At 34.6% G+C, this 26,371-nt stretch overlaps 1 protein-coding gene across 2 annotated transcripts in view; it reads left to right on the top strand.

Moving 5' to 3' along the window:
• Positions 1-26,371, top strand: part of ARHGAP15 (Rho GTPase activating protein 15) — a 617,448-nt gene that overhangs the window by 115,631 nt on the left and 475,446 nt on the right. For both annotated transcript variants that reach the window (XM_082395825.1, XM_082395826.1), the window contains one exon: positions 15,839-15,928. In XM_082395825.1, the coding sequence (XP_082251951.1) occupies positions 15,839-15,928 (90 nt within the window). The remainder of the gene's footprint in view (positions 1-15,838; positions 15,929-26,371) is intronic.

Below are 26,371 nucleotides of genomic sequence, written 5' to 3'. Positions count from 1 at the left end.
ACCAGTGGTGTCCTTAGTTCCGGATTTTCTGGATTATAAAGGAAAGGACAGTGTTCTTATTCTGTATTCTGATTTGTAACTCACTTTAAAATTTTGAAATATTGTCACTGGAAAATAATGCAGAAACCATTTTTAGTAAAATGTATAAAACATGTATGTATACTTTAACAGTTATAATCAAACTTCTACATAACCACCACCCAGGGCAAGATGCACACCCTGCCAGCCCTCCAAAGCCCCACCCCTGCCTATTGTCCGTATGTCATCACAGCCTCTCCCCTTGCCACAGACTTAAATGGCATTTTAGTCACTATTTTATCACCCTTTATTACTTTCCCACCTATATCTATAGCCCTTAAAAATATAGTATACTTTATCTGCTTTTGAATTTATAAAATGGAATCACAGCATGTGTTTCTTTTGTTTCTTGCTTCTTTCTCTAAATATCAATATGTCTTGCTTTTTCCTTCCTTTCATTTTGTTTTAATCATTTCATATTCTTCTTTGCTGTTTTAGGAGTGATACACTTGGTGTTCTGTTAGTGACTTGCCTAGAATTATAACTTACTGAAGACTAAAGCTATTCAAATATTACTTTAGAATATTTTTAATTCACTTATCACCTTCCCAATGTATATGCTATTTCTGTCTGTATTTTAATTCTTTCTTTTCTTTTTTAACACCACTAGACATTATTTATTCTCTTTTATAGAATCAATATTGATTTTTATTTGCCCAATATTTGCCATGTTCCTTGTTATTTATATATTCCTGTATCTTAGACCTTCCTTCTAGGATTATTTTTTCTTCTGTTTGAAGTACATTCTGAGAAATTCCTGTAGTAAGGGTCTTGTGACAATCTGTCTCAGCATCTGCTTGTTTCAAATGTCTCTATTTCTCCATCATTTTGGAAATATATATTCTCTCTGGATATAGAATTTTGAGTTGGCAGTAATACTCTTTTGGCACATCAAAGATATCGTTCCACTGTTTTCTGTCATCCATTATTGTTATCAAGAAGTTACCTGTTAATCTAACCACTGTTCTTTGGTTGCTCATAATATTTTCTCATTACCTTTGTGTTTCCACTGTTTTACCGTGATGCATCCAGGTGTCAATATCTTTTTATTTTCCCTGCCTGGATTGTTGGGCCTCTTGAAATTGATTATAACTGTCATTAAAGTATTTTAGAAAATTCCAAGCTATTATCTTCTCAAATGTAGCTTCTTTTACATTTTCTCTCTTATTTTCTTCTAAGCCCGTAGTTAAACCTATGTTAAGTTTTCTCACTCTATCCTCCACATGTTTTATATTCTTCTTTCTTTCTGTCTTTCTGAACTGCATTCCAAATAACTTATCTTGATTTATCTTCTAATTCTTTAACTCAGTCTCCCTTTGTGAAAAACATTATTTTTATTTCATTATTATAATTTTTATTTCTAGAAGTTTATTTCTTTTTTAAATTTACTATGTCATTTGTTATAGGGTTTTTTCCCTGCATGTTAAAGACTCTCTTTTATTTTTTGAAAATTAGAAGGCATAGTTTTTTTATATTCTGTGTCTTGTGATTCTGGCATCTGAAGTCTACATCAGTCTGTTTCTACTGGTTCTCACTCACGTTGCTTTGTTTCCTTGTGTGTCTGCTTATCTTTGACTGTGTGCTAATCATTGTTATTGAAATATCATGGGAGGTTCTCTGAGGCCTGGAATAAATGTGTCCTACCCCAGAGTGTTTTGTATTTTTCTAAATTGTCTGGGGGCACTTCCAGTGATTGATTAGATCAATCTAAGTTAACAGTTTAAAATTTTTGAGTTATGTGTACATAAAAGGAGGTCTACAGCTGTGCTACACCTTATCAGGGACAGAATTATCGTTCACTCCTTCTTCTCTTAACATTGTTCATCTACAAAGGCAGTCTTCTTTATAATCCCTTGGGATTAGAGAAAGGGAACAAGTTTAATATTGGTTCTCCTTTATCCCTTTATAATGCCCTCAGGCAAGGTGCAGTTATTTTGATTTGAGATTCTGCTTTTCTCTGTGGGTTCAGATTCTCACCTCCAAAAAATGTTTACCCTGGATGTTCCCACTATCTTTTCAGCCTTTCAATTCTTTTAAGGTTAATTTTAAAAAGAAATATTTTATCCAGCATTTTTCATTGTTTTCACTGGGAGAGTTGATCCAAATAGCATAGTTTCTCATTACAATCTACCTCACTTTCATTTAAATATGCATTTGGTTAATCAAGTTAGTGCTATTTATATAAGCCTTGGTGGGAAAAGACTTCATAAGAATATGTATTGAAATCCTACAATGAACAGCTTGCTCGTTAGGGCTACATATAAGGCATAGAGATATAATCAAGATATAGTCTTTGCTTTATAGCATCTCTGCCAAAAAATAGGATGAGATGAAATAAGAAACATAGGAGAGTTTTTTGTTGTTTTTTTTTTTTAACATTTAAAGGAGGGACAGCTCACATCTGTGAAAGATTTGAATTAGGCCTTGAAGGATGGTTATAATTTCAATATGTGGAGATTTGTGGGCAGGGAAAATTCCAGTGGAGTAAAAAAATATGAACAATGGCATGAAACTGAAAATGGGCAAGGTCTGTGTGCTAAAAAGAGAAATGAATATTTTAGTTCGGTTGGAAAATAGGATAAAAGAAAAGGATTGAGAAGAATGCCATGGGCTGAGATTTGCTACCAGGGGCAACTCTTTAATAAGGTGTGTCAGTATTCTCCAGACATCTTCCCCCTAGAATAATCTCTCATGGTTCTTCTTTTAACAACTATATACTGAACAGCAGTATGACCCAGGTGTTGCTTGTCTTAAAAAGACCGGTACTATCACAGGGAAAAGGCAAGAGAGGAGATGATTCTTCTAACTTCAACTCATTTACTCCAAGAGCAAAAACTTTTGTCTCAAAAGCAGCTACAGTATTATTTGATTCATCTAGTGGCAGAGAAGTCCTAAAGAAACAAGAGCTGTCAGTTTGATTTATCCTCTGAGGCCTTGAATCATACCCCTTGCATTTTTCAGGTACACTTACCTATTTCAGTACGGCATAATATTTCAATTGGCTCCAGCAATTTACTTGCAACTTTCCTCCTGTGTATGGGCTGTACTTTGTGATTTTAGAGCATCTGCTTGATATGGTGTAGATCCTGGACTCTAGCTATGGGATGTGGCAAATATGCACTCCTGGTTAAAAAAACCAAAATTGATGGATTGCCTCATGGGGAAGAAGCTGTGTAATTTAGAGAACCCATTCATTTATTTATTTTATGAACTACTAACAACTCCTAACAGGTGTCACACAATGTGTTGTTAAACCCTAGAGATATCCAGATGAATAATATATAATCCCTGCTGTCAAGGTGCTTATAGTCCAGTAGGGGAAACAGAATCATATGTAGGTTTATTATAATAGAACATGACTAACATGATAAAGAAATATAAGAAAACATGCTGGGGAACCATAGGTCTAGCTACAGGTAGCTCTTTCCCAAGGAAATTTTTGTTGCAAGTAATGGTCAGCTTATGTATCTCTCCATTAGTTCATTCTGGAAATATCACTTAGGGTCCTTGATATTAAGCCACGATGCTAGGTATTAGGAAAGACACAAAAATGAAACAAACTCAGATCTTTCACTTGAGGGTCTAGAAACAAATAGAAAGCATGCCCATAAATCAAGTAATTTTAGAGAAAAAGTAGACATTGATAGTTACTCCAAAATGGCATGAACAGAGACATGGGTTAGTTTCATGGTAACTAAGAGAAGAGAGATATGGCTTCCAGCTGGAAAGGATTCTAAATATATCCGTTAGAGGAAGTGACATTTGAGGAAGTTTTTGAAGGCTGAATAGGATTTCATTGCAGAAATGGGGCGAAAAGACACTTTACATGGAAAAAAGGGAGTAAGCAATGATAAAATGTGGGAAATTAATTCCTTAATGTATTTGTTTATTTTCCAGATATTATCGATCGCTTGCCTTGTTCCACATACTGTGCTAGTCATTGCTCTTAAAAATGTTTCTTGGTGGTTGCCTGAGTCCTAGGGTGTATATGCCCCAGTCCAGACTATTTTGTGTTTCTTCTGTAAGTTGTCTGGATGCACTGCCAGTGAGGGATTGCCTCAAAAAAAGTTGAGGAACAGTGTTGTAGGACAGCAAGCACTCTGACTTGGTTAGAAAGTCAGTGTGGAATCAGCTCATGAAAGACCTTGAACAGGATTGTGGGAAGAGATGATTTCTTTCTGTAGGCACTGTGGAGCCCTTTATAGTTTATACTACATATGCTCAAATTAAGAGAGATTCAGAGTTTTCAGAGACAGTTTGGGGAGTTAAGATATATTTTTCCTACAGTTAAAACAATGAAGATAGGACTTGGTAAATTATTTGAAAAACCTATTCTAAAAATATATGGAAATAGATGAGAGTAATAACGCCTGTGCTCTTATTGACAAAGATAATAGCAAAACGGCTAAGTCTGTCATCATTATGGCCCAATGCATTTAGTAAATCACAGGGCATCTTCTTACTCAGAATATATATTAATATTCTCCTATGACCTGATCTTTTAGCAGCATGGTCATTGCTAAAGAAGTCCTAGTGCAAAGAAAGCAAGCAGGGTGATTCATCTAAGAAGAACTAAAAAATATGCTGTGCCCAAAACATGGGTGTATCAGCACATTAGTGAGCACCAGTAGCAACCTGGAGGTGTTTTCATGTGATTCCAGAATATATGTTCAGTGTGGTACCCTACTGAGATAAATGCATCATGCAAAGTCTATTTCTGATTAGGAAATTTCTTGTCTCCACCTCCACCAAAAATCAGACCAAGTGGACCTTACTTCCTTTTATATTTATCTCATGGTACTCAGAAAACTTAGTGTCACTTTTGACATAAATTCAGAAGTATTATAAACATTTTAGGGACTATTTCTCCCCTCAAACTGTATAGTTCTAAAGCCAGTATGTTTGATATGGAGCCTACATGTTGATTGTGTATGTAACTGGGATTTTTTGGGCTACTTTTATGTTTTTTACCTTACATTGTACTAATACTTCTAATCAGAGGCAAACACTGGCAAATTTTACTTCTAATGACAGAAAACTCTTCCAAGGCATTTAATAAACTATTAACTTTTTTAGACCACTCATTCAGCCATAACCTTGAAAGCAAAAAAAGAGTATTATAAAAGACTTCATTAAAATAATTTGTTTACTTTTTCTTAATATTATTTACTTCCAGTGCAAATAATGAGCACAAGCATTAATTAAATAATGCAGTGTATTTAATGTTCATTCACTGTAGCATGACTCTAATAACAAAATGGACTTATTTATGGGAGTAAAATGATGTGATTTATCAAAAAAAGATGAAAATAGTTTCAATCAGAAAGCTATTCATGAATTATTGAGTAATCTGTACAAAATGAATATGGAATGATTTTATTTTTGTAAAGTGAGTGTTAAGCCCTTATTCAGATCCCTGCTCAAAAAGATCATAAAAATGGAGGTGCAAACAATAGATCTACCAACCTCAGCCTAACGAAGGCATTTTAAATTCTCACAATAATAGTCCTTTGGTGAAGTCAGCATGGTTAACATTGGGGCAGGTTATTAGTACAGCCATAGATTGCACTATCATATGGTCTCAACACACATTTAAAAATTAAAAGTAAAAGAAAAAACAGTCCAAAATCTGGAGGATGACAGGTGGAGATCAAAGAAAGAAAGGAAAAAAGGAAAAATGAATTCTAGTGTTTTATTAACACAAACTTTATAAGGAAAAAAATGAAATCGAGTGATCGATATTAATATAAATGAAACCGTGTTCTCTGGTTATAATTTTCTCAAGATTTGGCCATTAACCACAATAAATTCTGTATCATACATAATTTTTAATAACCACAAAAATCTATGAAATTGATAGGATGCTTTATAAATGGATAATAGCTTACTGTCCAATAAACCTCACCTTAGGCTCTTTCAGAAAACTATTTTAATTATGAAGCTTGACTTTCTGTGGTTTATCATTTTGGTCAGTGTAATACATCTGATTTAGAGCTTACATTTCTCTAAGATAAAATGGACTTTTACTCCACAATGCAGTTTTAAATTTACTGAATATATGTATTTATTCTTCCTTTAAAAGTCACTACTAAATTGAAATGCTCTGGGAAGCAGTATACCATATTAGGTAGAAATAGGGGCTTCTAATTAGGAATCCCAGGTTCACATTTTATTTGTTGCTAAAATTCTTTGATGTCTCAGCTGCAGTATGGGGTTAATAAGAGTACCTACCTCATAGAGCTATCGTGAGATTGTGTGAGGAAATTGATGTAGCAAGCCTGACACACAGCAAAGATAATAAATATTAGTTATATTTATTATTGGTATTATTTGTATGATTATTACATGAAGCAATTGAGTATAGTGGTTAAGAGAACAGACTTTGGAAGCAGAATTGAATTCAAATGTACAAACTCACTTAATGACAGTATACTTCAAAATCCTTGTCTTAGTTTTCTTAACAATAATATCAAGATTTTTCAGGTAAAGAAACACTACCTGCTGTCCAAATACAATTCAAAATGTCTTCAGAACCTCATTTCTTACTCATACCATAGGCCAAAACAGATATTCCTGGTCAGCTTTCTGCTACATTGTGCTTCTCCCATCGTTTGGTTTTGTCACCCCCTAGTGGCAGATGAAGGAAACGTTAAGAGAGCATAGGAAAATCTGCATGTTCTTTAAAAGCTGTGAGCCCAGAGGTGTCTCACTTTGTTCTTGCTCACATTCCAGTGATGAGAGTGGGTAATGTGGCCACAGGTTGCTGCAAAGGGGGATAGAAAAAAATGGAGCCTTTGGCTGGTGAGCTATTGGGTTGGCCAAAAAGTTCTTTTGGGTTTTCCTGTAACATCTTATGGAAAAACCAGAATGAACTTTTTGGCCAACCCAATACTTTCCAGTGACAACTCTAGACTCCTGAAGAGGGAGCCCTGCACACATTTCGATGGAGAGCTATGCCTCCCTGACACAGGAGAGTAACATCAACTATCTCAGTCCTGATTCCCTAGTAAACAAAGCCCAAATTAAGCATCCATGCTTTATTTGGGAGGCATGAGCCCAAGACACAGAGAGTGAAGTAAAAAGGAAGTGAGGCAGGAGATGATGCGAAATAGAAGAGAGGATGTGTTAGCATGCTGGCTACTACTCTACAGTGAGCCTCAGAGACACAGAGAACCACTGGGCAGGTGTACCACTTGACTTGCAAAGAAGCTGCAAATAAACTGGAGAAAGCATGAAGCAGTCTGTAGGAGGAAGGGATGGAGGTAGGAGAAGGAATATATCGACCCTGTTTCTTCCCATTTCTTGCTTCCTTTTGGTTAAAATTTATCACCTGGAGTATTTACTCCCTGTATTATATGGATCCTGGGCACACCCTTGGATGGCTATGCAGAAGGTCAGATCCTACACCCTGTAAAATAGTATTTTATCCAAATCTGGATGTGGTAGGGATGTAAAAGCCAGTCTGCACCTTGGCAACCCAGGAGGGCCTTGCATTCCAAGAAGGTGTCTGGTCATCCACAGGAAGTGGGACCATATGGGCCCAAGCAGCCCTGGTCATCTACAGGGACAACTGAGGCAGACTGAAAGAATGAGGGTCTAAGGAGGGAATCTGAGGAGGTGCCTGAGGCATCAAAAACGTGCCCAAGTCGCTCACATTGCAGAATTAAATAGTTTTTATGTAGTGTAAATTTAAGGCAATATAAGCATGCAACAAACATAGATTAAATAGAAGCTATTATATTTATTCTAGCAAGATTTTGATTCAGGAATAAATGCAATAAATTCTTAAAAAGGGGAGAATACTTTCTCCTCAACAAACAAACAAACAAACACATAACATTCTAGTGCTCCAAATCACTAACAAGGCTTTGCTTTTCTGAAAATCTGGTTTGATTTGGTCTTGTAATATACTGAGAAATTTCACTGGAGAAACAATTTCAGTTATTATTAACACCATTTATATTCATATACATAAAACCCACATCTTACAATCAAAGTATCCTCTTCTATGTTGACAGCGGCCATACTTTAGACATTAATAAGATCAGGTATCCATTCAGCACTCTTTCCTAAATCATTTTGCCCAAATGAGAATTTATAAATGAGTTTTATCCTCCTCCATGACTGATTTTCCAGAATCAAAACCAGTTATGTGATAAAACTTAATTCCTCTAAACAGATTTTGTGTTTCATGTTTCAGACTGATAAGGACAATCTGAGTCTATATTCTGGAATAGCAATTAATCCAAAATAAAAAATGGTAGCTAATAAACTGTTTCATAAAATCTGAGCCTTGACTTTTTTTCAACCACATCTAGTAATAAGGGTATGAGAATGAGTGGCCCAGTGATTTGTTGCCCACACACATGCCCAGTCTTCATCATGGAAAATGCCATCAAGCAAAAGAGCATCTGGCCTTTGATATTTTCTTAATATACATTAAAAGCCCCCAAATATCCCATAAAGAAAAATGGGAAACTTAATCCCAAAGGTTTAATCTAAGTCAGAGAAAAATATATTATGGAGAGAATACCCTGTCCGCTATTATTGAGAAATGGTAAAGATGGACTAAGAGAATAATAAAAATCAGAAGTGGACAAGACCTAAGATCAATTTTTAATGACTTCACATTTCTCCAACAAAGAGGCTTTTATGTTTTATTGTCCAGAAGCAGTAACTTTTAAATAATTCTATTTAAATATTTTAAAATCAGTCATTTATATTTTAAGTTTACCCAGAATAGATATATGTATACTCTTAGGCTTAAGTTTATATTTAGTCAATTTTTAGAAGTACATTTTTATAATGATGTACAATGTGATACATTGGCATCATATAGTTCAGCAGACTTTTTCATGTGTTTTATAGCTGTAGAATCAGAAATACGTTTTCTATTAAAGGATTCTTTAATTTCAGACTGAATAAAATCTTGACTGTCTTCCAAATAAATTCTACAACTTTTCTGAACTACTTATTCCAATATTTAACAACACTTAAACACTGATAATTTTCCCTTCTAATAAAGTCTAGTCCCTAAAGTTGTTCTTCAAGCCTAGGTCTTTCTGCTTTAACTTTGTAAAAATAAACAATTGATTAGGATCATTTTTATATAGTCCTTCATTTACTTATCTTAGTTTTCTTTTCTTGAGGCTAATATTTTTATTTGCTTGACTTTTACCAAAATCACTTTAGCTTTTTCTGGCATACTTTTAAATTCACCCCAAATCTCTATTATTTGCTTCAATTTTGCCATAAGATCAGTTCCTATTAAAGGTCAGTATAAATGGGAATGTATTGATTTTTATGTCCTAAATATTTCTCATTTTGTAAACTATAATTCTGAGCTGTATTTTTAATTTTATTTATTAATTCATTGGAATGAATCTGCAAATTTTCTATTGCAATTTTCCATCCAGTTCATAAATTCATTCAAAGGTTAACAAACTTCTGTTGAGTGCTTACTTTGGGCCACTTTGCTAAACTGGGGGAAAATAAAGACCGAAAAGACAAACCCAGCTTGTTCTCTGATTGTATAGCTGGGGGAAAGAGACACATCCAAAAGTAGTTGCAATGTGTGGATAACAAAACAAATTGTAAAAAAAAAAAAACAAAAAAAAAAACAAACCTGTTTTTCAGAGTAGGGGAAATGGTGAGAAGGAAAGAGTGACTGCCTGCAGAGGTGAAGGAGAGCCTCGTGGAAATTATTTTGGAGTTACATCATGAAAATGAGCAGGATTGGGGCAGATGGCAGGCAAGGAGAGTGGATGAAGAGAGAAATACCTGTTTTTCAGATGAAAAGGGTACATGCATACTCAGATCCCCAAAATACAGAGTTGTGAAAGCATGTTGCATTTTGGAAACTGCCTTGAATTCAGCATTGCTGGCGTATAGAAAAAAGGAGGGATGAATGGAACTGAGAAGGTGGTCGGGGGATGATGAAGAGAAGCCTGTATACTCTACTAAGGGATTTGTACGTTATCTTGTAGATAACAAGTTTTCTAGGAGAAATATTGTGAGATTTGTATTTTAGGAAAAAAATTCAAAACGTGGAGAATGAATTGAAATGGTTTTTTACTGAGTTCAGAGGAAACGGGAAGGAGAGAAATTCAGATGAGAGAAAATAAGAACTTAAATGAGATTGTGATCTCGTTCTGGAATTTGGGCTTTGTACCTTTTGGTTGTGGCTATTGATGGAAAGAGGAGAACTAAGAAAGTGAAGAGAGTGAAGGAGATAAATGATTAGCCAAGACAAGCAATAGAAAAAAGGGGACAAGTCTGAGAAGAAGACAGTGATTTCAAGGAGATGTCTGTGCTACATCCTAATGATAGTTAGAAAATAGTGTTTTGGGACATAAGAGGGAGCTGGGCACCAGAGGAGCCATGGGGAGTGAACATAAATAAGCGATGGATCAGGCCACAGGCAAAATCAAAACTCACAGCAAGCATGTAAACTATGAGAAACAACGAAAGCCTAGAACCATGAACCAGGGATTACTAACATTTAAGAAATTGGATATGGAAGAAAAGTCAGTGAGGAAAAAAAAAAAAAACAGAGAAGGAAAAGTATAAAAGGTGAAAGAAGAATTTGGAGAGAAAATGTCTCCTTAGCTGAAGGACAGAGGGTTTTAAGAAGGGCCAGCAGAATCTCATAGTACTACAGAGTTCAACCAGAATGTTGATGGGAGAGAAAGCATCAGACTGTTTTGTTGACCTTAATAGTTAAGACGAATTCGATTAGCCAAGGAAGGGGATAAAAGATTGCAGTGGGTTGAGAAGAGAATAGAACAGGAGCAGAGAATGTGACTGCAGGAAACTCTGAACAATCCTGGTAATCATGAAAGGAAATAGGTGAGATTGAGAAAACGTGAAGTTGTGACATTGGTGCTTGCTTTCTTCTATTTTTTTATTTTTTTTTATAATCACTTGAGTGTGATTATAGTCTAAAGGATATAATCTACTTGAGGGAAAATAAGGAATGAGATTGGATAGAATTAGGAACTATAGAGGAAAAACCTTGGGCTGAAGAAGGAGCATCTCTTACTCTGAGGCAAAACAAGACATGCCTTGTGAGTTCATGCAGTATATGGCACTGAAAGGCCAGGTAATTTTGATGCTCATAGATGACACTGTCATGCCCAGACATGGGAGTTCATTGGACAGGTGGACCAGAGTCACAGACCCAGGTCCAAAATTTTGGGAAACAGATGCAAAAGTGGGAAATGATGACACTTACAGGGAAGAAATAGAAAGTGGTAATTCTTACTTTGGGACCTGAAAAAGGCATTATGTGACCTAGCAGGGGGAAAGGATAGGTATGGAGGGGAGGCAGTATATTGTGTTGTGATAAGGACTTGGGACTTGGAGTCAGATAAAAATGAATTCGTATCTCAGCTGAGGTCCTTATTAAGTGCATGAGCTTATGTAAGGCACTTAACCACTCCCTGCTTGAGTTTTCTTCACATGTCAGTTAAAGGCAATGGTATTAACTTCACAAGTTTGTTGTAAGGAATAAGTGAGAAGTTGATATAAAGCTTTCAGAGGGCAAGACATATAGAAATTTATTAAAGTTTCTGTTTGTTCATTTGCATTACACAGACTAACTATGAAAGAGGGAAGAATGGCGAATGTTCTAGCACCAGGGCTCTATGATCTCTCTGAATTATGAGTAAGCCATTTGGTGGGCTTGAAAAAGGTAAAGCTTTGGGAGAGAGGTACCATGAGGAAGAGTAGAAACTGACTAGGAGCGCATAAAAAGTTTGCAAAGTATTCATGATGTTGGTCTTGGTAATGATTTCATGGATACGTTGTGTCCTTATCACAGTAATAATAGTGTTGCTAAGTAGAGTCAAAAGCCCCGCTGAAGTAGGTGGCCATTATTTGTAATGTTATTACATTGAGTAGTCAAGTTATTTCTCTAGAATTGAGGAATATGAGGAAGATTGTAGAAAAAGAAAAAGTAGATGAGAGAGTGGAGTGGATCATCGAATGAGGGAGGGAGAGAGAGAGAGAAAGAGAGAGAGAGAGGCTGAATTGACTGCGGAATCAGAGGCACAGGTCTGGACATGAAAGGAAGTGAAATCAAGGGCTTGAGAGGCTGGGACAACACACAAAGGTCTGCAGATTTCAATAACCTCGAAAATCAAACATAACAAGGTGGGAGTAAGGCAGATTCAGAAAGTGGGATTTGTTAGGCGGAAAGCCCAATGAAGATTGCTAATGTGGAGAGGAGGTAAAGCAGTGAACTCATGAGGAATGTAAGAGATGGGTCAAGGTCACATGAATGAGCACTAGGAGGTGACTAAGTGTAATGGGCAGTGTTCGGACTGAGATGAACCCAAGCCAGGTGCCAAAGCCATTGGATTTAGCATATGATGCTGATGAGAACAGCTAGAGGCTGGCAGAGCTAGATAGTAAGCACACTGGCAAAGCTTAGATTGCTTTTTACCCATAAGTCTCCTCTAGCTCTCTCTCTCTATAGAGAGAGTCTATAGATAATTATACAGAGTCTGAGGCTAGGATGTGATTCTTAAAGGAAGAGTCAAGATATAGGCCAACACAGTAGCTAACACACTTACACTTAGTATATATACAATAAGTGTTTATTGCATGATTCTGTGAAATCCTAGGTTCAATCCACATATGAGTCCATTAAACTGTTTACATTTTGCCAAATCACAAAGCAAAGACTGCTTAACCATTAAACCAAATACAAATCTTGCTTGTTATAAAATTGGGAATTTTAAGATGCCCAAACCTTCCTTCCAAAGCACAAATGCTAGTTGCATTTTGGTATTTCCCTTCATGCACAAATTTAGCAAATATTCATTGAACAACAACTATGTACCAGGTACTGTTCCATACATTGGAAAAATAGTGGAGGAAAAGGCAAACAAGGTCCCAGCTCAGGGAGTTAAATTCCAGTGGGAGAAAAACACAGTCAGCATATAAAACTATATATATATTAATTTCGGTTAGGAAGAAGGCTGTGGTGAAATTAAAATAAATAGGTAGAGAGTAATCAGGAGTCCTGGAATGCCATGATTTTATATAAGGCAGTCAGAGAGAAGACCTCTGACAAGGTGACATTCAGCTGAGACATGATGGAGAAGAAGGAGTCAGCCATGTGAAGATTGGGAGGTATTCCAGGTAAACAGGTGGTGTAAAGGCCCAATGGGAAGATCAAGTTCAACAGAGAAGGACAGAAACAAGATCAATATGTCTGTACTAGTCTAGTAAGAAAAGCATATCTTTTCCCAAAATGTTTCATGTTTTAGCATGAATATGATCATAGTGTATATTCAATTTTTAAGGACTACTTAGTGGTTAAAAACAGACTCTGGAGGGGCACTGCTAGCATTTAAATCCTGGCACCTCCTTTTCTACCTATGTTACCTTGGGAAAGCTTACCTAACCATTCTGGCATATTTTCTTGCCTGTAACATGGTAATAATAATAATACCTACTGGGCTTCCGTGGTAGCGCAGTGGTTAAGAATCCACCTGCCAATGCAGGGGACACGGGTTCAAGCCCTGGTCCAGGAAGATCCCACATGCAGTGGAGCAACTAAGCCCGTGTACCACAACTACTGAGCCTGCGCTCTAGAGCCTGTGAGCCACAATTACTGAGCCCACATGCCACAACTACTGAAGCCCATGCCCCTAGAGCCCGTGCTCTGCAACAAGAGAAGCCACTGCCATGAGAAGCCCACACACCGCAACGAAGAGTAGCCTCTGCTCGCCACAACTAGAGAAAGCCCACATGCAGCAACGAAGACCCAACGCAGCCAAAAATAAATTTATAAAAAAAAATAATAATACCTATTTCATACAGGTATTATAAGAATTAAAAGAATTGATAGCCATAAAACACATAGAGAAGTGTTTGGCCCATAAAAAGTGCTTCTTATATAAAATCATATTCCATCTTTTTTTCCTGACTGCATTATCTGGGAGAGATAATCCTTTTTGTTATATATATTTATTGGTTCTGAGTGTCCCATAATTCAATTAACTGTAGAAGCAGGTTTCTCTTAATTTTTCTATGTCATAAATCACTTAACAATGAACATTATTATTGTGCCTTGAGATTTTCCACAGCCGTGATGACCTGGGTGGCAGATTATGGGAAAACAGTAAAAATATTTCACTATCTGAAGCATCCATAAGAGTCATGGTCATCTTGATTAGTTTTTCCTGAGATTACTACCAAATAACAAAGGAAAGCTATGCTATCAATTGCCATCTTGCCAGCCAAATTTATCCTGAAGGAAAGTTATGCTTGGCCTGTATAATGTTTCCAAAAAAATTTTTATTGAGTTGCCAAAATTCAAAAAATCTCACAATTTACTATTAAAAAACCCCATATTTCTGGCTTCTTCTGAAAAATAATTTATTTCTTTTAAACCAATAGAACATAGTGGCTATGAGGCAACAATTGTGGACAGATTTCTTATAAAATTTTTGCAATTTTTTCCATAATTTGATGCTTTAACCTAAAGTTCATACTGTTAAACACATTGTCTAAAAATATCATAAGCTTTTAAACTTTAAAGTATTCTATTGAAAATGGCTTGAGGAAACTGAATTTATCTATAGGAAAACCTAGAGTAGCTCAGAACATATGAAAATAGTTGGAGTCTCTGAAATGTGGCTTAACTTTCTTTAAAAATAGTAAAAAATCTCCCAAACAGGTAAGTTTTTGTTTAATGTTTGGAGTTTTGCAAATTTAAAGTTATGTAAGTGTGATTCACTTGAACTAAATAAAAATATGAAGAGACAAATACAGAGGATATTCCCATTAACTGATTATTATGAATTACTGAAGTAAAAACAGCTTTTCAGTAACATACACATTGTATTGTGTGAAAGGAGGCACACGCCATAATCTATTTGATCTAAATTAAATTTACTAAATACAAATACACATTATACTTATGTGTATAGACTTAAAGTCTGAAAAATGAATTTCTAAAAGGCATACAGTTGGCACTTAATATTTATTAAGTCTGTTTTTTCTTTTTTTCAGCTTTATTGAGATATAATTGACAATACTGTGTAAGTTTAAGGCATGAAATATGGTGATTTGATATACAGATATACTGTGAAACGATTACCACAATTAGGTTAGTTAGTAACATTCATCACCTCACATAGTTACATTTTTGTGTGTGTGTGTGTATGTGTGGTTCTAACATTTAAGATCTACTCTCTTCGCAATTTTCAAGTATACAGTAAAGTGTTAACTATAGTCACCATGCTATATATTCGATCCCCAGAACTTATTCATCTTAAAACTGAAAGTCTGTACCCTTTGACAAACATCTTCCAATTACCCCAGTGCTTGGTAACCACCCTGTTTCTATGAGTTAGACTTTCAGATTCCACATAAAAGTGAAATCATGCAGAATTTGTCTCCTGTCTTACTTACGTGTGTATGTGTGTGTGTGTGTGTATATATATATGTATATATATATATATACACACACACACACACATAATATAAAACATTATATTATATAAAACATTTTCTTTATCCATTCATCCATTGATGGATTGATGGACACTTAGGTCATTTCCATGTTTTGGCTATTGTAAATAATGCTGCAATGAACATGAGGGTGAGGATATCTATTTGAAACTGGAAAAAAGGTAAGAAAGGCTTTACATAAATATATAGCTGCTAAGTCAATAAAGCTTTATTTTTTCTGACGTGCATCTCCAGTGTTGTATGCTTTTTATTCTTATGGCATTTTCGTTTGCAGAAAACTGGGCACAAACCAGAAAGTGTGGATTTGTGTGGGGCATATATTGAATGGGCCAAAGAAAAATCAAGCAGAAAGAATGTCTTTCAGGTAAGAATGCTACATAGATTCAAATTATTCCTATTCCTTCTAAATCTGAGCTCTCTTGGGTAATCAAAACAAGACTACCTTGTTATGATGTTTTCATGTGCATGAACTAGTTGTGTGGAGGTCATTGTGAAAAACCTGGCTTCTCTTCCTTGTTGAATTTTGGTTGTTTTGTTGTTTTTCCCTGGTGACTGGTTGCTATCTAAACACAAAATATGTGTTGTGTGGTGATTTATTATATACCCAAAAGTCATTGAATTTTGCAGTGTATTTGATAGCTGTTTGTGGTTCAAACCTAGAATGCTTGGCTTAAATAGATTTAATGTAGGACTTTCAGACATAAACAAAGTAAGATTTGCTAATTATGATAAACTATTTGCATTCATTGCCATTCCTGCTTTCCAGTCATAAATTATATTTACCAGTGTAACTTGGGGGATGGAGAGAGCTGAACAGTTATAAAAATTGGACTTTTCATATTGTATAATTTAATTTTTTGGAAAAAAATAACTGTGATTAATAATTTCAATCATGTTCCTTTGAATGGAAAGCACCAGATGAAATCCTTGAAAAAAAGGAAATGGGAAAACTTAATATTTCACATATGATGTTACTGAAATCCCTTTGGCAATTAATAACTTCAGATTATGGAAGTTGATCTTTTTCTATATTTACATGACATTTAATTTACTTTTATATCTCCAAAGTAACCAATAACTTTATAGGTGTATTTTAGAATTTATATCATTTAGTAGGAACTAGATTATAATTATTATATCAAATGTCTTCTGAGACCATTTTAGCCCTTGAAGAAAAGTCAATTCTGTTCTTAAATGTATCACTAAAATTAATGTATTGGGTCTTATAGAAGTATAGGTAGGTGACATTTCTTATCTGAACTCTCACTGGGAAGAAAAAACTGATTTTCAGTTTGTTTTTGCATTTTCCAAATGCTAAATGAGGTCTAGCCAAATAATTTGGACTTAATGTTAATTAAAAAAACGAAACAAAACAAAATGAAAAAACACTTTTAACATATTATGGAATAACTTATTTTTCTGATTATAGTTGAATTCTATTTAGGTATTCATTTTTATATGGTAGAGTTTTTTTTGTTTTTGTTTTTCGTTTTAACCAAAAATGAGGAAGAAAGAAAGAAAGGAAGGAAAGAAGAAAAACAAAAAAAAGAAATAAAGAAAACTAAACATACTTGCCAAGAAATCAAAGGACTAAAGCCAAAAGTGATTAGAAGGTGAACTTACAGAATCAAGAAGTAAAATTAAATTTTGTTTTAAAGTGAAGAATTGTAGATCAGTGATATACTCTGTCTCCCAATTTCTTGCTTTTTTTTTTTTTTTTTTTATTCTGCTATAAATAAGAAAATTTAGGGGCTATAATCCTAGCCTCTCTGACAACCTACATAATCAGTATGGCTAGTTCTGAACAGGGCAGGGTGAGCTAAGTGGTTTAGTTTTATTATGTATTGTGAGTTTAGCATCCTAATCATCAATATTATAAAATAAAGACATTAAAAAAGATGAAACAAAACAAAAATAAAGACATTAAAATTTGACACTGACATAATTCTTGAATAGTAGAAACCCTCGGAGTTGAACTAAGGAAGACTTTTTCAGTTCCTTCTGTTAACCTTATGAAGACTTAAGTTAGATCACAAATGAGGATGATAATCAAATATGTATGATGTGTACAGGGCTGCAAATATGGAAGAAAATATTTAAGTATAATTTTACATAGCTGTGAATATAATATGCATAGATGTATATTTAAACCACTACACTGAGAATATGTATCATCCTAACCTTTTCGGGGTGTGACTACCTCTGTTATAATATTTTACTCATTTTTCTTATTTCTGAATGTAGGTACTTCCAAAGATATTAAAACTATTCTCACTTTTGGTAGCCTTTCGGAGGTGAAAATCTTGCCAGTTAGCTTTGTTTGTAAGGTACCTGAGCAGTTCATGGGACTTCAGTTTTCTTACATCCAGTTTATCTTTTTTTGTCTTGTACCCTTTAGTTTAGAGAAACAAGAGGTGATGATAAGGATGTTGCAAATAATAAAACTAAAGAAAGATTCAGGTTTCATTTCCTGCTTCATTCTTTTTGGGGTGAATCATGTGGTTTTCTTGTCATGCTGAAATCTTTTCATCACCTAAACACATGAGCTTAGGTAAAATTGACTAATACGTATCCATAGTGAAAGTAAGCATTTCGAGAGGAACAATAGAGATAGCTTTTATAGTTCTGTTAACAAAAAAGCATCGGGAAGGATTTGTCAGAGAGCTAGCTCTAGATGACTTCCATCAATATTTGATTAGGTACATTAGCTGGAATAACTCGCAAATGATCAGAATAAACATGATTATATCTCAAAAACATGGTATTAAGGCATTGTCGGGTATCTGAGTGTGTGTGTTCAAGGGTTTCATTACCTACAGGATAATGAAGTATTTCTTCCTCAGTGGAAAAGACCATCACAGTTTTAGCCGATGTGCTACATCAGAAATAGCTTTAGAATACCAAGTTTGAATTAGGCATGGTGTTCAATCTCAGTCTATGAATTATAGATTACAGATAGCAAATGACTATTGAGATTTTTGGTTCAAGAAAAATCAAGGAAAAGCAAAATTAGAAATAATTTAAAATTTGAAATCTGTCTTTAAAAAGTTGATGGATTAGCAGTTATATGCCACATAATTACAATGTCTCTAGAGAAGTTGAACTTAAAATGAAGAGGAAAACAAACAAATATGTGCCTGAGATATGCTTGAAAGACTCAGAAGCAAACACTTGTGACACAAAAAAATGGAAGGATTTCATTTGTTTCCTTTGTATATGTCATTTGGACATTTGAGTTCATTTTCTTTTTGCATTAGAAGTCAAATTTTCTTTATAGTCAAAGTCTTATTAAACTCTTGATGTAGATTCAATCTTATTTGGTTGGTACGTAGTAACATAACTGTGACAGCATTAATTAATTAGGTTTTGTATTCAACTATTCTCAGTAATTCAGAATGATGCTCACTGGCTGAGTTCAAGGACATCTGCCTATTTTAGAGCAGTTTTTGACATAAGTGGCTTTAATAATAAATAATATATTAAAGATACTTAGCAACTTCTATAATATATATATGTAACGTAGACATAGACAAGTCATAATATGTGTTTAAAGTATAAATGTACATACATGTATGCATATATGATGTATGTGTCAATGTATATACCCACATGTAATAGCTTGACGTTAAGAAATAGAATGGTCCTTTCCACACACATACACTACCAACACTGAAAGACATATTGTACTTATTATAAAGGTCATACACACTCTAAGTTAAACTAGTAAATGTTCATTGCTGCTAACTTTTGTTCAATTCTGCATTTAGCATAATTGTCAAGGACCATCACAAGTTTGATGTAGCTTGAGAAAGCATTTAGCAACCGAGTAAATTGTAATGAAATGTGGTACAAGTTTTTTTAGTTAAGAGCAACCCTAGGTCTTCATCAGGGAAAGAGTGAATAAAAAGATTTATGTTCAAATCACATGTTTTAAGCATTTCTGCTAAGTGCTAGTTTGCTCTTTGGTGTTTAGCCTGAAATTTAAAGCACTGAGGATTAAAAGGATTACAACATAATCTTAAATAATCCTAAATGTCATTTACAGAGAGATACTTGTAATAACTAAATAAAACCATGTGAAAGGATGGCAGTATTGTCAGGCAGCATCTGTAACATAAGCAGTGCTTCTGTCACCTTCTCTTTCCTCACGGATACGTCAAGCATTTACAAAGCCTTTCAATAGAAGTTCAATTGAGAAAATGGTTGTAAAATAATTTATAACAATCAGTAATTTTTAAACATCTAATATCTTTTTGTTTCAAAGTTGAAGGAAAAGTTTCACTCAGGTTTCCTTCCTTCCTTTGAACATAAGGCTCTCTGAGCTAAACATTTTTGAAAGTCTGGGGAAAAGGAGTTCATGATATGGCTATCAAATAAATAGACGACACACCTCTAAAACATTCCCAACCTCCAAGAAGCTGCCCTCTTATTAAATATATGATGGTCCCAAGCACTGTAATTAATTCCATGCCTTTTAATTTAGCACTAAAATATTCTTTACTCCTGTCATGTAAATTAGTTTTGCCTCCCCAAAGAATATACGAAGATAGAGACTATATCCCATACTGCATTTTTAAACCAGAGGACTGGAAACCTTTTAACCAATTCAGTGGTTACTGCTAAGGCTAAAATTGCATTGTTTTAGTAAAAAAAAAAAAAAAGAAATTCATTGTCATAAAAAAATTTTAAGAAATTGTGTCCACAATATAGGCTCTGTATTCCAAGATGATTTCTGGAGTGTCAACTCTAGTCACTTTTTAAAATGGGGGTTAAGAATAAGAAAAATACTATGTTTTCTTGGTCCTTTTCATTACAACAGTAGTTGATTACTCATTTGAAATAACGAAACCTTTTCTAAGAGCCAGCCAGTGACTAGGCCTCAGTTTTTCTGAGTTTCCTTTCAAATAAAATTTTCAAAAAATTTCACCCATGAACATGCAGCGGGCTCATCTACAGATTACGTGATTTAAATAAGATAATTCTACTATTAATGAATTATGGTTGATTAGAACTATATCAATTGCCTGCCTTAAAGGAAGAAAAAAATTAAATGACTCAAGAAGATGAAAGTCTGTTTTTTTTCCTCTCACCACCAATTTATAACCTCAACAAAAACCATGGCCAAATTTCTTGGATTTGAGATTCATTTTTAATGTATAAAAATATCTCAAGGAAGCCAATTCTGTCCCTAAAAGTAAATCTCGGAATAGATTTATCATTAGTTGTATTTCTTTTCTGACTTTGGATGGAGTCTTCTGACTATAATGTGTATTAAACGTATTCATGTAATATTTTCCATGGATATGCTTTACATTTAAACATAATTTGATAGCTCTTCCTGATCTGAATATGTCTTAGCTTAAAATCTTTAAGTACTACTTAAGTTTATTAATGCGAAGATAATTTAATAACATCTTGGAAAATGTCATTTTAAGCCAAAAGGAAAACTACTGGTATTTTGCTTTTATCCATTTCCTTCTGTTAAAAGTGATGGTTTAAAACAAATCTGAGCTTTTATCAATTTTCTCTTTCATTTTTCAATGCTTGTAGTTAGACTAAATGCAAAAGGATGATTCTTCACATTCATATATGCATTAGATTTCGAGTAAAGCTGGTTTCACTTTAGAGAATTACTCACAGTATCTTAAAAGGCATGGCATTAAAAATAAAGCAGAGTAAGAGCAGCATTAATGTCTAATACAGTTGTTTTTTTTAGTTTTTTCTTGTCCCCAATCATTTTATCTACTTATTAGATATTCATCCATCATTCAGAAGGTTCAGTGGAGAGAGCACAAGAGTCTGGGGACATGTGTTCCAGTTTTGGCGATGTCAGTTGTAACTTTATGTAGAACCCAGGGTAGGATCCCTCCTCCAACTTACAGTTTTTCACACCAAAGAAATAAGAGAGAAGCTTTTAACTCACCTGTCTCCCATCTGTGTTAAGGTTAAAATGAAACAGCCCTGTATTTGAAAGCAACTCCAAAGGACTGATTTTTAACATAAATAAGATGGGATTGTATTCATCTTCTAACCACATCATCTCACAGTACTTTTGAGAACAATTCCAGATGTGGATTTTGGAAGAAAATGGGTAGGAGAGGTATGCCTCTGTGAAATGCAATTCAGGGTCTCTGTATTCTCTGTACTACCTTATGAACTTAACCAAGAGACTAAGATTAAATATACCATTGAAAATCTGTTCATTCATTGTCTAAGGATATGTGTCCTCAAACCTTACTGAAATTATTTTTAATATCCTAGTCTATAAGTAAATAGTATAATTAATGTAATATCTAATCAATACAAGTTATTTAATTAATGTCATATCCCAGTAAACACTTTAAGAAAAGCATTTTGCCCTGAAAGCCTCTACCAAACTATTGAGAGCATCTTGCAAAAGGGAACTTAGAGACAAGTGCAGCAACTATGCCCCCAAATGAGAGGCAACAGTAACTCTTTTTATTCCCCTACTTAGATATCAGGACAACACTTATTTTGTGATTGAAGGGGAAGGGATATTATTTTTATGATTTTGGCTTCATTTTTACCAGTGGGATTTCACAGAAGAATTTTGATGAATGGAATGATATAATTTTTTTATAATTGGGGATTTGATTTAGGGATATTAACATTAAGCGTGTATAAGACTTACTGCAAAGGAGAGAGCCTGGGGGCAGGAAATAAAATTGATTGCAAAATTCTAAGGTGAGACCCAAAGAGCATGTTAGCCTGACTGATGAAAAGAGAAACAGAAACAAGTCCTTGGATGGCAAGTACACCCCTCAAATAAAGAACATGCCTATTTGTTCAGACCATGTTACTTGGAAACCACTGTCTTTTTTCTGGTTCAACTTTTGAGAAGTAATAAAGATCTCTGTAAAAAACAGGTATAATCTCAAGTATAGAATTAAGATACTGATACCTTGGGTGTATTATCAAATAAAACAATAGCAAGCTTATGTTGCCTGGTGATTCCATGAAGCATGGTAGTCTGTGAGGATATGGTCTCATTTGCACAGCTTCTTTATTATAACTACCGAAGGGCACAATGCTACCTCACTGTCTTCTACCTCACTGTCTTCATTTGTTTTTAAACTATCATCAAAGCAGAATGCTACTGGATGACAGTAAAGTTTGACAATAGCCATACTAGTACCTTTTAGTCTCAAATTAGCCAAGAGAACCAAGATTTTAAGGTTCCAAAATAAAATAAAATTAATCAAAATTAAAAATATAAAGAAAAAAGAGAGAAAATGTCGACTTGTCTTCTTATACTTCTAATATTTTAGCAGAAGAATGGATGTGTGTTACCTAATGGGCTTATGTCACTGGTTAGCTCACTTCACATTGCCTTCTGGAATAGCTGGCTCCATCTACTCAAAGATAAGAATTGTCCATTTGTAATAAATTCTGGATTTTAGTTTGACACCAGGCTAAATGCAACATGCCGTTCTTCATTTATTGGCATCATGATGTAAATCCCCTCCTCTTATGGAACACACTCTGTCTCTTGATGTTTTGGTAGAACTGGTGTGTTGGTCACTGAGCCATACATGGGCTAACAGTGCAGTTCCCCATGTCTGCAGAACCAGAGTGGGGCTAGCTGAGTTATGTGGGATCAAACCTGGGACTTCATAACACCCACCTGAGCAAAAGCCACCACTGCCAGTAGGGGATTTCATGGCATCAAAGTAGAATCATCAAGTGTTATGGTTTTTCCATTTGTAATTTTCCTCTTGTAAAGTACAAAAGATATTACACTGATGCCAGCAAGACAACATTCAAACCAATTTATTCCTTTTTCATATCTGTTTCAAAATTCTTATTTTATATTTTAAAGGAGAACAACCGTGTTTGTTTCATGATGAGTGTGATTTCTTTTAATAGTAAACAGGCTTTTTCCAGAAAAAGGAGCGATTTAATCCCTAAAGCTGATAAATAATAGATGGGGCCAGTAAATGGTATCACATTTTATAGCTTGTCCATGAGGGTGACACAGGGTGAAATAAAATTGAGTGGTTTTGGATAATGTAGGATCACTGGCAGAGATATAGTTGTTGCCATTCAGTTTTTAGAAACATAAGGTAATGAGGCTGGACCTGAAGGCAAGAGAAAAAAATATATATTCACAGCATTTATATGCCACAAGTCACTGAGCAGGGAAGAATCTGGGCAGTGGTGAGCAAAACTCTCAAACCTCAAAGCAATGTTTAAAGCAGTGTAAGAAAATAACAAAGCAAGCATCCATAACAAAGGTATGAAATGTACACAAGAAAAAAAATAAGTTTAAAATTAAAGGAAAATGCCAGCATTCATACAGAACTGGAGAGGCCACTTGTAGAATCTATGCAGCCTCTCAATATATGAGTTAAATATGTTACTAAAAATTTAGTAGAAAATAAATATTCAAAAGCAAGGCTGTAAACACTGCAGGACAGTTAAGGATTCTCCGTATTTGAAAAGGAGAGGAGGCTGGTTTTTTATCTTGACAGAATGTTGAGAAATGATCTAAGAGAAACGATGAAATGAAAGGCCTGATGCTGGGGAAGGATCAGGAAGGAAGCTGTTTAAACTGTTTTCAGATATCAGATCAGTATGAGGTGGTTAGACCAAGGGAGGCACATTCACTTGGAGGCTTTAGATAAATTTCTTTTTAGTAGAGAGCTATTAGATCCTTGGCCTTCATCCCACCACTTTGCCTAACATTTTATTTCCAGCACTGGGAGAAATTCTAAGTCTGACTTCCTTGGTGAACATGTGCAAACCAAAAAAATTTACAGTGGAAAAATTAACAAATGCTGCAAACAGCCCAAAAAGGGAAAGAAACATTGATATTGAGGATTCCCTTCCCGAGTAATATAGACCTTGATAGTTTTGGGGGATTTTTTTTTAAACTTGAATCTAAACAGTGCTTCATTTTTCAAAATTCTCACACCCATGATCAAGTAGAAGAGAAGCTTCTGATATTTGAGATCTGTGATAGATTTGAAATCAATTCATGGGAAGGGAGGTTATGAACACACTCTTTTGATGTGTAGGATGACTGATGAGGGTGGCAGGAAATTATGTGAAACCCTTCTCTTTTGACAGCTACACTGGAACATTTACAACCGCAGATGTTATTTGTCCATCAGAAAGGAAAATATTTGTTTCAAGCCACAGGCATTTTCTACCACGATATCAAAATGAAATTCAACAACAATTTAATGTTTAATGTGTAAGAAAATAAATATGTTGGGGGGGGCCCAAATTCCAGAAAGCAAATAGATCCCACAAAATATAACTAGTGACATGAAAAAAATGACTGGCCTCATTAGGAACAAATCTGTCCTTTTGCTAAAGTAAGGATTGTTCTATTATTAACGTAGGAAATGTTAGATGGACTGCACATAATGCCGCATTATTCATAAAAGCATTGCTGCCATCTGGTGGCTAGTTGGCATTTCAACACTGACTTTGCTGATTTGACTTGGCTGGGTGCTCTGGAGAGGTATTCAAAGGAGGTCTCTATTTATGTTGTTAAGTATAAACCTGAAATCCCATGGCCCTAGATGTTATTCATCTGATGGCAGTCCTTTCTCTCTGTCCTGTCATAGAATGGAGGATTCAGGGAAGGCAATGACACACTTGTGTAATTTTTGTCCTGAACATGAAAGTATATTTTCCATGACTTATCTAAGGAAGTTATTCTTGGCTGTTATTGACTGATGAATTTTATCAACACTCATTTCTGTTAGAAAATAAATATGTAGTCAAATATTAGGAAGATTTATTGAATCTAAAGATATACTATATTGCTTAAATAAGAATATATGTGAGATGTTGTAATCCCTCTTTTGGATCTAAGCATGAATTTTTTTTTAAGTTACCACTTACTGAGCTTGATTTTGGAAATAACATAATTTACAGCGTCAAAAGAGAGAAGTGTGTAGGGCTTCATAAAATTCAAGATTTCTTCCCAGTCATTCAATTGTTATATTGAAGAAATCTGATTAATTGTTAATGACTCAGAGACTTACGAAGTCATCTTTCTTCATGGATTTATAAGTTAAATGACAAATATTCAGCTCACGCTGCACTTTTTATCAAAAATATAATAGTTAAAATGTAATTTAAGAAATTTTGATGGTTCTCAAGCATCAGTGAATTAACACATTCTTAATCAGAAGCAGTAAGGTTATCTTTGCAACTTCAGTGTATGTTTTAAGTTTCTAATAATTGTAGAATGTCTCATTGTATGTAATGAAAATCCTGATCCTTAAAGTGTATACTTACATAGATCACAAGTCTTTAAAGATTATAGGAGATAATGAGTTAAAGTTACCCCAGGAGGAAAGTTGAAGTTCAATCCTGAATTCTCAGGGATGATATTTAATAGTTAATACTCAGTTTCTACCAGCTATTTGCCTACATCTTTAAACCACCTTATAATTTAGTAAAAGTCAGATAACAAAAGGCCATTGCACTAACTTGGGAGAATCATAATATCAAATGCATATTATCTTTGCAAAAAAATTTGTAAATGCCTGTTTTTAAAGTAAGACTGTGGGTTTTATTGTTAAATTCTTGGTTACGATTTTCACTCTGTGAATGCATACTTGATAATACCCTCAATAACTACCTACTTTTGCCACTTAAAATGTTTTCTCCCTCAAAATATTTAATTTGACTCGTGGAAGAACATTGCTAATTTTCCCTGGGAAGATCGCTTAATCCCCTACCCCTCCTCTGTCTCTATTTAGGAAGAGGATATGAACAACAACAATAAAACCTTAGAAAGAAAGTAAAATCTATAATGATTATGCTC

This window comes from Balaenoptera borealis (genome assembly GCF_965194805.1).
Source record: "Balaenoptera borealis genome assembly, chromosome: 6".
Classification (NCBI taxonomy): domain Eukaryota; kingdom Metazoa; phylum Chordata; class Mammalia; order Artiodactyla; family Balaenopteridae; genus Balaenoptera; species Balaenoptera borealis.
The sequence above is the reverse complement of the archived record's forward strand: the minus strand, read 5'-3'. Positions and strand labels throughout refer to the sequence as shown.